Raw genomic sequence first — 13,670 nt, forward strand, 5'->3', positions numbered from 1 at the left:
AGAGCAACTTGGACACGGGAAATATGGGCAGGCAAAGGCCATTTGGCCCCAGAGGCCTGCCTATTCATTCAACACAATCGAGGCTAGTCATCTACGTCAGCACCCTGTTTTTGACTTCCCTATTTCCATTGTTCCCTTTCACATTGAGAATAGATCTGTCTTCGTGAATCCCAAATACGTGCGGGTTTGTAGGTTTATTGGCCTCTATAAATTGTCCCTAGTGTGTAGGGAATGGATGAGAAAGTGGGATAATAAAACTAGTGTGATTGGGTGAGCGGTGATTGGCGTGGGCTGAAGGGCCTGTTTCCAGGCTATGTCCCTAAATTGAACTAAAATTAAACAGCAGTTTGTTTTTATGCTTCAGATTCAAGCATCTGCATTCTCTTGTCCCCCCCTGCCGTTTTGTGCCCAGTTTACTTCATCCTGTAGAGCTATATGGGTCTATAGGAGATTCCCTCGCTATTGAATTCTTCTATAATTCGGCCCGAAATGTTGCCTATTTCCTTCGCCTCACCTGCTGAGTTTCTCCAGCATTTTTGTCTACCTTCGATTTTCAAGCATCTGCAGTTTCTTCTTAAACATCCAAATAAAGTGATTCACTTGTACTACTTTCAATTTAAGTGTGCTGCTGATGTGAGCAATGTGATCTCTGGAGTAACTAAAGGCAGTATGGGTTAATGTTTTGCGAAACACCTCCATTCAGTCTGCAAGAGTGACCCTGCGATTCCAATTATCTGTCACGTTAATTCCCCATCCCACTCCACACTAATTTCAGCCATTGGTTTCTTTAATTTATCCATTGATGCCTTACAGAACTTGAGGAACGGCATCTCATCTTCTGTCTGGGCATGTTACAGCCCTCTGGAATTAATATTAAGTTCAACAACTTCAAATAACCGGCATTTCTAGTTTATAACCATATAACAATTACAGCACGGAAACAGGCCTTCTCGACCCTTCTAGTCCGTGCCGAGCACGTATTCTCCCCTAGTCCCATCTACCTGCGCTCAGACCATAACCCTCCATTCCTTTCCCGTCCATATAACTATCCAATTTATTTTTAAATGATAAAAAAACAAACCTGCCTCCACCACCTTCACTGGAAGCTCATTCCACACAGCCACCACTCTCTGAGTAAAGAAGTTCCCCCTCATGTTACCCCTAAACTTCTGTCCCTTAATTCTCAAGTCGTGTCCCCTTGTTTGAATCTTCCCTACTCTGTATGGAAAAGCTTATCCACGTCAACTCTGTCTATCCCTCTCATCATTTTAAAGACCTCTATCAAGTCCCCCCTTAACCTTCTGCGCTCCAAAGAATAAAGCCCTAACTTGTTCAACCTTTCTCTGTAACTTAGTTGCTGAAACCCAGGCAACATTCTAGTAAATCCCCTCTGTACTCTCTCTATTTTGTTGACATCCTTCCTATAATTAGGCGACCAAAATTGTACACCATACTCCAGAATTGGCCTCACCAATGCCCTGTACAATTTTAACATTACATCCCAACTTCTATACTCAATGCTCTGATTTATAAAGGCCAGCACACCAAAAGCTTTCTTTACCACCCTATCTACATGAGATTCCACTTTCAGGGAACTGTGCACAGTTATTCCCAGATCCCTCTGTTCACCTGCATTCTTCAATTCCCTACCATTTACCATGTACGTCCTATTTTGATTTGTCCTGCCAAGATGTAGCACCTCACACTTATCAGCATTAAACTCCATCTGCCAACTTTCAGCCCACTCTTCCAACTGGCATAAATCTCTCTGTAGACTTTGAAAATCTACTTCATTATCCACAACCCCACCTATCTTAGTATCATCTGCATACTTACTAATCCAATTTACCACACCATCATCCAGATCATTGATGTACATGACAAACAACAGGAATGGCCAAGTTGCTCACAGGAATGGCCAAGTTCTGATGAACGATTGCCAATCTAAATCCTTATCTCCATTTTTTAATCTCTGCAGTCACTGCCTGGTCTACATATTTCCAGCAGGCTCTTTTTTACTTTGGATTTCCAGCCACTGCATTGTTTTATATCCCACAATTCCAGCATGGGTTTGTTTTGTTCTCTTCTGTTCTCATTATCTCCTATCTCCATCTCTTTCTGACAGGCCCGCTGCTATTAACAAGTCTTCAATCTCCCTTGGACAGCAGCACTGCTAGAGACAAATGCCTCTCAATGAAGATTGGAATTAGCAAAATATTGCAGCAAAAACAGAGATATCTTTTTATGGCAAACTGGATGTGGAAGGAGGGTTGCTATAAAAATCAGATTCCTTACACCGAATCAACACACTTGAGTAAATAAAAAATGACCACCAGTTCTTTCAGAATTTCAGCAGCATAAATTAGTGGAGGAAATTAAGATTTAATATTATAAAATAAGGAAGAAATCATGCAGATTTTGAAATAAAATAATGTTTGATTGGTGTCTTTCCTTCTCATATTTAATTTGGTTCATCAGCCCCGTGTCCAAATCTGCTTTAAAACCACGACCTTTTTCCCCACAAAATCATCTTGCTTGAATGTATTTATCCAAATTGTATCTAATGCAGGTTTTGCAATGCAGATATATTCATACGAAATTTGCATATCTGCATAGTGAAAATTTATTTTTAATAATCTCAGCAAGTCTCTTTGAAAGGCCACATGTATTCTTTGGCATTCTCCCTGATGCTCTTTTCACAGATGTGACTGTTGAATTCATTCCCATCGCAGTGACGGAGTGAAGGTATGTGTTGAACATGTCAGAAGTTATTAGAAAATGTTACTCCCCTGAAGAAATCCTTTGCCAGACTCTGACAGTTGTTTTTCACACAAAAGAAACGGCAGGATAAATCTGTCCAAAATCATGCATCTTGCATTGTGGAAACGTTTTGTGAGCATCAGTGTGGAGTTACTAACCTGGCAAGTGCCGCTTTCTATTAGCATTTGAATCTAACATGGGACGAAAATTCAGTTTTGTGCGCTTTTTATGTACAATATTTGCACCTAAATATATAATATTTTAATGACCTTTTTCTTTAAAAGATTGTGTCAAGTTTTAAGACGACAACTTCTAGAGCGGTCTGCCAGCTGGTGAAAGAGTACATTGGACACAGAGATGGAATTTGGGATGTCAGTGTTACCCGCTTACAGCCTGTGGTTCTGGGCACAGCATCAGCTGGTATAAAAAAATAATCCTCTTTTCCAGTTATTCTTTTCAATTTCACTATAATATTTGTGAAGTTTGTATCCTGTGCCGGTATTGTAATTGTTATCTTTCCTTTCCCTCATGCCAACAAACTTCTACTTTTGCAAGTGCACGCAAATTTGTACACGTCGTGCAAAATTAATGACCCAGTTAAAATGCTATTCTTTAAATCGGTTTCTGAAGAATTATTTTCTAGACCTTCCACTTTCAGTCATCCCGATTCATATCCATGATTGTGAGCATCAAGTGCTTGCAGCTTCTGAGGAATGTGTGGAGGTCCCTTCCATGAGCTGAAAACAGGGCTTTGAAAATCTTTGGGCATATTTAGTGGAAAGTACCAGAAGATTTATTTTGGTAATTGACCTATCCGATGGGCGGCGCGACTCACGTCGCAGCGGCCTCTGCAGTCCGTCTGTCTTTTTTATTATTTTTTGTCTTGTTTCAATGTAGTTTTTATTTTTTTTTGACGGGGTATGTGTGTGGGGGGCGGGGGCGGGCGGGGGGAAACTTTTAAAATCTTCTGCCTGCACGGAGAACCCGACCTTTTCCTATTCGGGTCTCCGTTGTCGTTGGGGCTGAGCAACGTGGAGCGGCCTCCAGCAGGAATGACCTAGGGCTCCAGTCACGGAGCCTGCGGACCTACTCACCATCGTGGAGCTGGCCGAGTTCGGAGCGGGAGGAGCGGTGGTGGCGCGCGGCTGCGACCCGACCCCGGGGATTCGGAGGCTTACCGCAGGTCTGGTAGACAGTAACACCGGGAGCCTGCGGGTCCCTGCTGGGAGACCGCTTTTCGGGGCTTCCGCAACGGCGACTTCTCCCGCCCGAGTTGCGGGGTTGAAGATGACCTGGAGCGGGGCCTTACATCACCGCCCCGCGCGGCTTGGAATGGCTGCGGGACTTTGCTAGCGCCCGCCGGGGGCTCCAATACCAAGACCCGGAGCGTGGCCTTGCACCACCCGGCGCGGCGTTAATGGCCACGGGACAATTACCATCGCCCGCCGGGGGCTTTGACTCTGACATCGGGAGGGGAATGGGGAGTGCAGGGGAGGGATAAGTTTTTGCCTTCCATCACAGCGAGGAGGAGATGCGCTGTGATGGATGTTTGTGTAAATTGTGTTGTGTCTTGGTTCTTTCTTGTGTGTATGACTGCAGAAACAACATTGGAGATACAGCAATGGTTGACAACTAAAAGTGTGCTTTGTTTTGCCTTGCTTCACTAGGAGATCTCACATCATTGGTTGTTTTTTGCATCTCTGTCTCTTGCTTTTGATCAACTTAAGCAAGACGATGTCTTGAAGCAGAAGGCATCTTCTGAGTAATCTGAGTAACTATAAGCAAGTGACAGATAACTTTTGTGGTTTGTATTTGTTTGCTTAGTTAAAAAGTGGTATTTGTGACTGATGAATGGTAGGGGGTTCTCTGATTGAAAGTGTAATAAAATGGTGATATAGTGTGGCTAGTAGTTTGTTGCTTTGTTGTATAATCAAACAGAAAATAATCTGCATGGCAATTAGTTGAATGTGAAGCATTGTTTTCAGAAACCAGTAAACAAAATAATTAATGGAGAGATGTTAAAATGATTCATCAGCAGCAATTGGATGCTTCATATTAGATATTACCCTAATGTGCCATTAGTCAATTTGGATAACTGCGAAATGAATGGAAATGAGCAGGTAGTAGTGATCTACACTGGAGTAGTGTTAAGGATTATTGTAAATTTTTCTTTGGCTGAAGAGTTCCTTCGGTTGAGTGTTTTCCAATGTATGCAAAAGAACGTTCTTGGAATCGAATAAAATATATAAACATTTGCATGGAGTCTCCAGGTTGGATCCTGGATGTCAAGCTGTGTTTCAATGTTGGTACATTGAACTGGCAAGTTTGCAGCATTCCCATATTCTGCTTATTTGGCAGCAAATGTACGGAGATGTTTCAGACACTGGTTGCAGGTGTTTCACCAGAAAATCTAGCTAGTTCACGGATAATCCTGCAGGCCACTGAAGATGCGACTCTTCCAAACTCAAGGAATTTTGCTGACTATATCTTATGGCACAATTGGGTCATCAAGCAGTAGGAAATATGGTCCCAATTTTGTCCCAAATGTGTTGTCAAATCACATTTTTAGCTTTACTGCACCTGTTCTTTGAAGATGAGTGCCATTTGTGGAGCTTGGAGACAAAAACATTGGGTCATTAGCAGATTTCTGTAGTTTTAGTCTAATCTGAATAAAATAGAATGTTCTATTTTTTTAAATAAGTGAATCCTCTTGAAATTATTTGTTATTTATTCTCAGCTCTGATCTGATGTACTGCTGCTTTAAAGCCCCTTTGTATATATTTTTATTTTCTCACTTGTTAATTGCTTCACACACTCGTATTTTGTTGATGTGCTTATCTTTGAAGCCTTTGCCTTTTTACCTGTATCTGATAAATGGCTGGCATAGTAGAGGAACTGTCCCTAGTTAACTCCTATCCTAAAGCTGCTATTTTTCTTTAAAGATCACACTGCCATGTTGTGGAGTATTGAAACAGGAAAGTGCCTCTTGAAATACGTGGGTCATGCAGGGTCAGGTGAGATAATCTTTGTATTTAATGTTAAAAAATGTGTAGCACATATATGTATGGAAATCGGTTCAGTGTGCATGTTTACCAATAAATCATGTCTCGCTTTATCTTGCATCCTTTTTTTAAATGGGGTGAAATTTATCTTGGACAACTAACGTTGAGCTACAATGGAAGTATATAATGGAGGGGAGTAGAATGAGAATCCTCCAAAAAGGCAAAATGCTCCCATTGCATAAAATGTTAACCTTCAAGTTTAGAATGTTGAATATACTATGTTAATTATCATTTATTTCTCTTTCAGTGAATTCAATCAAATTCCATCCTTCAGAACAGGTGGCTCTCACAGGTACAGTGTGCATAATTGTTAATAATGTGTCAAATGAATTGCTTTCATATAGCTGCTGACATAAAACTAGATAACTAGATTGCATGCTGCTTTTAATTTGTCATTTAGAATATGTGTATCTATATAGTAAAATATTTTGGAATTATAAAAACTTACCACACATTCCAAGCTACCATAAGCAAAGATAAAACAGTTGGTAGTTTGATATGATAAAACATTGTTATAACGTGTAGAGAAATAATTATGAGCTGGTTTCTAAGACTTTTAAATTTGTACTTAAAGCATCAGGAGATCAGACAGCTCATATCTGGCGATACATAGTGCAACTGCCCACCCCACAGCCTGTAATTGACACAAATGTGAGTAATTATATACTTTTATATGTTTTAACCTAAAACAAGTTAATGTTATCTATTATTGTAAGTTGGCACTTTCTTTTATAATTATATAGCTTCCATTTTCCATTGAATGCAGTGAATATCACTGCTACAGATGATCTGTGTCATGTCCCAGTGATGGAGATACGCAGTGAGGAAATAATGGCTCGTGACACTGATTTCATACCACATGTGATCCAGTGAAAACTATTCCAGTACTGGCGGTTGCCATTTGCGATCTTCCCTCCTTCAGTTGAGGCATATGTTCTCTTCCGAAGTAGCAAAGAGAGTAAAGTTTACTCTGAGTGGAAGACTTATGTATTAGGCAGGAAAAGTGGCTCAACAGCACCCCACTGGCAGAGTGTTGAAGGACAAAGTTCAGGAAGGTCGGTGAGAGGGGGATCTCTGGCCCTTTTACCCACCAATACCAGATATATCTGTCCACGTTAGCTTTTGAGGCATAGTCATACAGCACGGAAATAGGCCGCTTGGCCCAACTTGTCCATGCCAACCAAGATGCCTCATCTATGCCCGTCACACCAGTCCTTCCCTAACAATCCATGTACCTGTGCAAATGTCCTTTAAATTGATGGGAACGATCAATACAAAGGTTGTGCATCGGGGCAAGTTCCTTTATGATGAGAAACTCTATCACTGTGTGAGATTCCACTGCTTAAAAGTGAGTATTCCTGGGATATGGCAGAATATTATTCCATCCCATTCTGTTACCTTGGCCCTTGTTACCTGTACATTTTGAGAAGGTGGTGGAGCATCTTGGACAATACAGCTCACCCCCTCCATGACACACTGGTCAACCTGACGAGCACTATCAGCAACAGACTGGTTCCACCAAGATGCAGTACAGAATGCCACAGAAGATCCTTTTCCCCCTGTGGCTGTACAACTCCTCCCCCTTCTGTCATGGGGTAGACTGACTCACTCCCCCCCCCCCCAATCTTTGCACATCCCCAATCCTTTCCACTCGTCACTTTAATTTCATGTTTCATGAATCTTATTGTGTTTTATGGCTGGTGGCAAATCAATTTCCCTCCTGGGATAAATAAAGTTCCATCGTATCATGCCCTGGAATGTTTCCTTCTCCATTATTCCCATACAAGTCTGTGTCAACATTGATTCACTGAAACATGTGGAAAATCATGCCAGGGCAATACCTAGAGTCCCTAAATTTAGGTGAACTGACAACACAATGTATGTAGCAAAGAACATTATATAAAATAGAATGATCCTAAAACCAGGGGATTTGATTAATGCATTGTCGCCCCTGCTGCATCTGTTCTTATTGTTGGTGTATAACTAAATAACTGAAGAAGGAGTTCTATCAGCATCCCATTTTTGAAGACACTGGTCATTTTGGTCACCCGGCTGTCGGAAAGATGCTGTTAAGCAGGAAACAGTGCAGAGAGGATTTACGAGGATATTACTGGGACACAGGGGTCTGAGCTATAGGGTGAGGTAGGACAAGCTAGGACTTTATTCCTTGGAGAGCAGGATGATGAGAGGTGATCATAGAGGTGCATATGATCATGCGAGGAATAGATAGGGTAAATGCATAGTCATTGTCGGGGAATCAAGAACCAGAGGACATTAAGGTGTGAGAGGAAAGATTTCATAGGAAGCTGAGGGGCGACATTTTCACACACAGTGGGTATATGGAACAAGCTGCCAAAAGGGAAGTTGAGGCAGGTGTTATAACATTTAAAAGTCTTTTGGATATGGATTGGAAAGTTTTAGAGAGATACGGCCAAACGTGGGCAGATGGGACTAGTGCATTTAGTTTCCTTCTTAAAAAAAGGAACAATGAAGGTTACCATCCAGTCCTCTGGGACTCCACCTGTGGTTAGAAAAGATACAAAGAACTTCATCAATGCCTCCCAAATTTACCACAATGAAGTGCAACAGCTTCAGAAGTTTGGCACAAAACCACTGCCAAATGCTGGAATTTATGGCAGGGAAGGAGTCCCATCAATCCAAGTAAAAGCAGCTATTGGCTCGAGCCAGCATTCCTGTGCTCAGTCCACAATTCTGTTCCTGTTGGCAATGTCACACATCCAAATACTTTTCAAATATGGTAATGGTTTCTGTTTCCACCACCCAGTAATTTCTAGACCCTCACCGATCTAAAGCTGAAAAGGCCTTTGTCGGCAATTTCTAGTCCAACAGCCAAATACATTAAATCTGCGCCCTCTTGTTATTGACCCCCACCCGTGCTGTGGACAGCCACCCATCATAGTTAGCCTGTCTAGAGTTCTCCTAACTTTATTCACCTTGATTTAATTTTCCAAAGTAAACAAACGGAATCTAGCCTGTCTACCCTTGAACTATGATTCTCCAATTCTGCCTGTGATAAGAATGATGGTGCTGATATTATCAATCTTTCCAAATTCAGTCGCTTCATTTACTTCATTTTGGGGGGAGGGGAATTTCATATTTTTTTAATTTGAGATAATTATTAAATTTTAAGCAGTAGTGTGGCGGCAGCCTAAACAGGGCCACTCATGCTCGAACCCTCGTCAGGAGATACGAGGGCGGGCACGTGACGTCATGGGCTAGAGGGAGTGTCCTGATACAAAAGCTCTCTCACCGCGAGACCTACCAAGACAACTGGCAGCTGAGCACGAGGGAACAACCTCGCTCAGCTGCAACAACATTGTATATAGTTAGCGCACCAACTACCACTTAATAAATGATTCTTTGAGCCGGCCGACGTCTACTTTATTCATCACGTATGGTGCCGCTACAGTAGACTATATTTATGGTTATTATTTTGCTCTCTATTGCATTAATCAAACCCTGCAGAACTGACAAAAGCTGGCAATGGAATTTAAAATGTTGAATACGGCATACCGAGAAAATGAATTCTTTATCATTGCTGCCTCATTCGACTAATTGTTCAGTAAGTTTCTTTTTTTAGTTTCGAGATACAGCGAGGAAACAGGCTAGTCAGCTAGTCCGCACTGACCAGCGATTCCCGCACACTAACAATGTCCTACACACACTAGGGACAATTTACATTTATACCAAGCCAATTAACCTACATACCTGTCTTCGTAGTATGGGAGGAAACCGAAGATCTCTGAGAAAACCCACACGGTCATGGGGAGAACGTACGAACTCTGTTCAGACAGCACCCGCATTCGGGGTCGAACCCTGGACTCTGCCATCCGCAAGTGTTCGAATGCAATAGATGTTGCTGCTGATGTATGGACATTCTACTTGCTGATTGCATTATTGTATCTCTTTATTATGTTGCAGCAAATGTCTGGGGAGGAAGAAGTTGATTTCTCAGACAAAGATGAAGCAGATGGAGATGCTGAGTTGCCGAGTGAAAGCCCTACAATCAGAGTTCCATCAACTACACTCAAGAGTCATCAGGGCGTTGTCATAGCGGCTGACTGGTTAGTTGGAGGCAAACAGGTGGTCACTGCATCCTGGGATAGAACTGCAAACCTGTATGACGTGGAAACTTCAGAGCTGGTGCATTCTCTGACAGGTAAGCCCCAAGACTCGAACAAGGGCAGGACCTGCACAGTAAATAGTAGGCCTCTGGGTAGTGTTGTAGAGCAGAGGGATCTAGGAGTGCAGGTGCATGGTTCCTTGAAGGTCAAGTCGCAGGTAGATAAGGTGGTCAAAAAGGCTTTTGGCACTTTGGCCTTCATCAGTCAGAGTATTGAGTGTAGAAGTTAGGAGGTCATGTTGCAGTTGTGTAAGATGTTGGTGAGACCGCATCTAGAATATTGTGGTCAGTTCTGGGCACCATGTCATCAGAAATATATTGTCAAGCTTGAAAGGGTTCAGAAAAGATTTATGAGGATGTTGCCAGGACTAGAGGGTGTGAGCTTTAGGGAGAAGTTGAGTGGGCTGGGTCTCTATTCCATGGAGTGCAGGAGCATGAGGGGTGATCTTATAGAGGTATACAAAATCATGAGAGGAGTAGATCGGGTGGATGCACGGAGTCTCTTGCCCAGTGTAGGGGAATCGAGGACCAGGGGATATGGGTTCAAGGTGAAGGGGAAAAGATTTGATGGGAATCCAAGGGGTAACTTTTTCACACAAAGGGTGGTGGGTGTATGGAACAAGCTGCCGTAGTAGGTAGTTGTGGCTGGGACAATCCCATTGTTTAATCAACAGTTAGACAGGCAAATGGATAGGACAGGTTTGGGGGGATATTGGCCAAGCGCAGTCAGGTAGGACTTGTGTAGCTGGGACATGTTTGGCGGTGTGGGCGAGTTGGGCCAAAGGGCCTGTTTCCACACTGTATCACTATGACTCTATGTGTTGTATTTCTAGTTCCACATGTTTTTGCACTCTACACTGTTCTTGAGGTAACAGGAGAAAAATCATTCCAAAATTGTACAGCTTATGGTACTAGTGAACACCAATAGTTTTCAAAGGCTGCATGCTAGAATACTTACATCATGCCCAAAGTAGAGAACAGTCGCAGCACAAATTGTCAAGGTGACTGGAATACATAAAGTTCAATATTTTATGCAGGGCTTATTGTTGTAAATTGTGATTAACTCGTCTTGCAAAAGAAGCTGAAAATGTTTCTCTGCTTTCTGAGGATTGGTATTATGGGCAGGTAACACAGTAACAATGACTGACCCAAACATCGCCAATCTATGTTCTCCAGAGATGCTGCCTGACCTGCTGAGTTACTCCAGCACTTTTATTTGTAAACCAGCGTCAGCAGCTCCTTTTTTTTTTACCATTTCCAGTTTTGTAACTCACTGGAACCATTGATGGTCAGGCAATCACGTCTAGACAGTCAAGTTGCCATCTTGTTTGTGATTTGTGCTTTGAAACTACTGGTAAGTGGGAGGCTTTGACATGTGGTGTCGAATCGTATGCACCGAGAAACCCCAATAACCGGGAGTACTCGCTATCATTTACATTCATTATCTCTTGGGGGGGGGGGATATTGTGAGTTTGTATTTTCAGCAGCTGCAAGGTGGTAATCCAGTAGGTATATGGATATTACTTTTATAATACACCAAAAAATGAAACCATTTAGTAGAGTACCTCTAACACTTAAAGTTTTGTGATTCAAGCTTTTTAACAAAAATAACTGCCATTGCAATGCATGACAAGTTCTACGGTGGAAGTCTTTGAGTTGGTTAATTTGTCGTTCCATGTGGATTTTCTTTTCAAGTTCTTTTGTCTGTCGTCTTATGAATGTACTTCCTTCACAAAAGATGAAGTATCACTGCTTCAAGCTTCAGCCAGTTGGCAAGATTGATGAGGGATAAAACTAAGCCAATGAACTACATTGCAAATGTTGGAAATTTGAAAGTAGAAAATGCTGAAACAGCTTAGTAAATTGTTCTCTCTTCCAATGAAGCGTCCCAGATGTGAAAGATTTTAAGTTTCTCTTTCTGCAGATACTGCTTGACTGTTTCTGACAAAATTCTGATTTTATGTGGATAATTATTTACTTTAGTTTAGCAATACTTAGCAATACTAAGGCAATATCTCCAAGTTTGCGGATGACACTAAGCTGGGGGGCAGTGTTAGCTGTGAGGAGGATGCTAGGAGACTGCAAGGTGACTTGGATAGGCTGGGTGAGTGGGCAAATGTTTGGCAGATGCAGTATAATGTGGATAAATGTGAGGTTATCCATTTTGGTGGCAAAAACAGGAAAGCAGACTATTATCTAAATGGTGGCCGACTAGGAAAAGGGGAGATGCAGCGAGACCTGGGTGTCATGGTACACCAGTCATTGAAAGTGGGCATGCAGGTGCAGCAGGCAGTGAAGAAAGCGAATGGTATGTTAGCTTTCATAGCAAAAGGATTTGAGTATAGGAGCAGGGAGGTTCTACTGCAGTTGTACAGGGTCTTGGTGAGACCACACCTGGAGTATTGCGTACAGTTTTGGTCTCCAAATCTGAGGAAGGACATTATTGCCATAGAGGGAGTGCAGAGAAGGTTCACCAGACTGATTCCTGGGATGTCAGGACTGTCTTATGAAGAAAGACTGGATAGACTTGGTTTATACTCTCTAGAATTTAGGAGATTGAGAGGGGATCTTATAGAAACTTACAAAATTCTTAAGGGGTTGGACAGGCTAGATGCAGGAAGATTGCTCCCGATGTTGGGGAAGTCCAGGACAAGGGGTCACAGCTTAAGGATAAGGGGGAAATCCTTTAAAACCGAGATGAGAAGAACTTTTTTCACACAGAGAGTGGTGAATCTCTGGAACTCCCTGCCACAGAGGGTAGTCGAGGCCAGTTCATTGGCTATATTTAAGAGGGAGTTAGATGTGGCCCTTGTGGCTAAGGGGATCAGAGGGTATGGAGAGAAGGCAGGTACGGGATATTGAGTTGGATGATCAGCCATGATCATATTGAATGGCGGTGCAGGCTCGAAGGGCCGAATGGCCTACTCCTGCACCTAATTTCTATGTTTCTATGTTTCTATGTTTCTAATACAGTGCGGAAAGAGTCCACCAAGTCCGCGCCAACCAACAATCCCCGTACACTAGCACTATCGTACACAGTACAATTTCTATCGAAGGCAATTAACCTACAAACTTTTATGTCTTTGGAGTGTGGGAGGAAAGCAGAGTACATGGGGAAAATCCACGCGGTTTTCCCCCGAGAACGTATAAATCCGTACAGACAGCACTAGTCGTCAAGATCGAACCCGGGTCTCTGGAGCTATAAGGCAGCAACTCTACATTTGCGCCACCTTGCCACCCGTTTCAACCAGTCCTTCCATTCAAGGAACCGTGACTTGCTCAAAACACATAATGTGTTGATTTTTGTATTGCCAAAATAAATGAACAAAGTTTATGTTGCTTCTCCTTCCTCATTAGGTCATGACCAAGAGTTAACTCATTGCTGCACCCACCCCACTCAGCGCCTTGTGGTAACATCGTCACGTGACACCACTTTTCGTCTCTGGGATTTTCGAGACCCTTCGATCCACTCAGTGAATGTCTTTCAGGGTCATACGGAGTAAGTGCTTTTAAACCGTTCAAGATCTGCTGCTGTCTTACAAATATGTAAATTAGTGATTTTCTTACATGGATATCAGTATTTTTGTTGCTTGCGAATTTTAATTTTTAAAATTATGTTATGTAAGCACTTTTAATTGTTTATTTAATTATTTAAGTTAACTACTTTTAATTAATTTACATAATTTAAATGTTTTGTTAAGTAT

At 42.2% G+C, this 13,670-nt stretch overlaps 1 protein-coding gene across 9 annotated transcripts in view; it reads left to right on the top strand.

Moving 5' to 3' along the window:
* wdr37 (WD repeat domain 37) overlaps positions 1-13,670 on the top strand; it is a 120,392-nt gene that overhangs the window by 68,054 nt on the left and 38,668 nt on the right. For all 9 annotated transcript variants that reach the window (XM_033044871.1, XM_033044826.1, XM_033044862.1 and 6 more), the window contains 6 exons: positions 3,045-3,180; positions 5,703-5,774; positions 6,070-6,114; positions 6,397-6,473; positions 9,765-10,002; positions 13,324-13,465. In XM_033044871.1, the coding sequence (XP_032900762.1) occupies positions 3,045-3,180; positions 5,703-5,774; positions 6,070-6,114; positions 6,397-6,473; positions 9,765-10,002; positions 13,324-13,465 (710 nt within the window). The remainder of the gene's footprint in view (positions 1-3,044; positions 3,181-5,702; positions 5,775-6,069; positions 6,115-6,396; positions 6,474-9,764; positions 10,003-13,323; positions 13,466-13,670) is intronic.

The sequence above is a fragment of the Amblyraja radiata genome, chromosome 2 (assembly GCF_010909765.2).
Source record: "Amblyraja radiata isolate CabotCenter1 chromosome 2, sAmbRad1.1.pri, whole genome shotgun sequence".
Taxonomy (NCBI): domain Eukaryota; kingdom Metazoa; phylum Chordata; class Chondrichthyes; order Rajiformes; family Rajidae; genus Amblyraja; species Amblyraja radiata.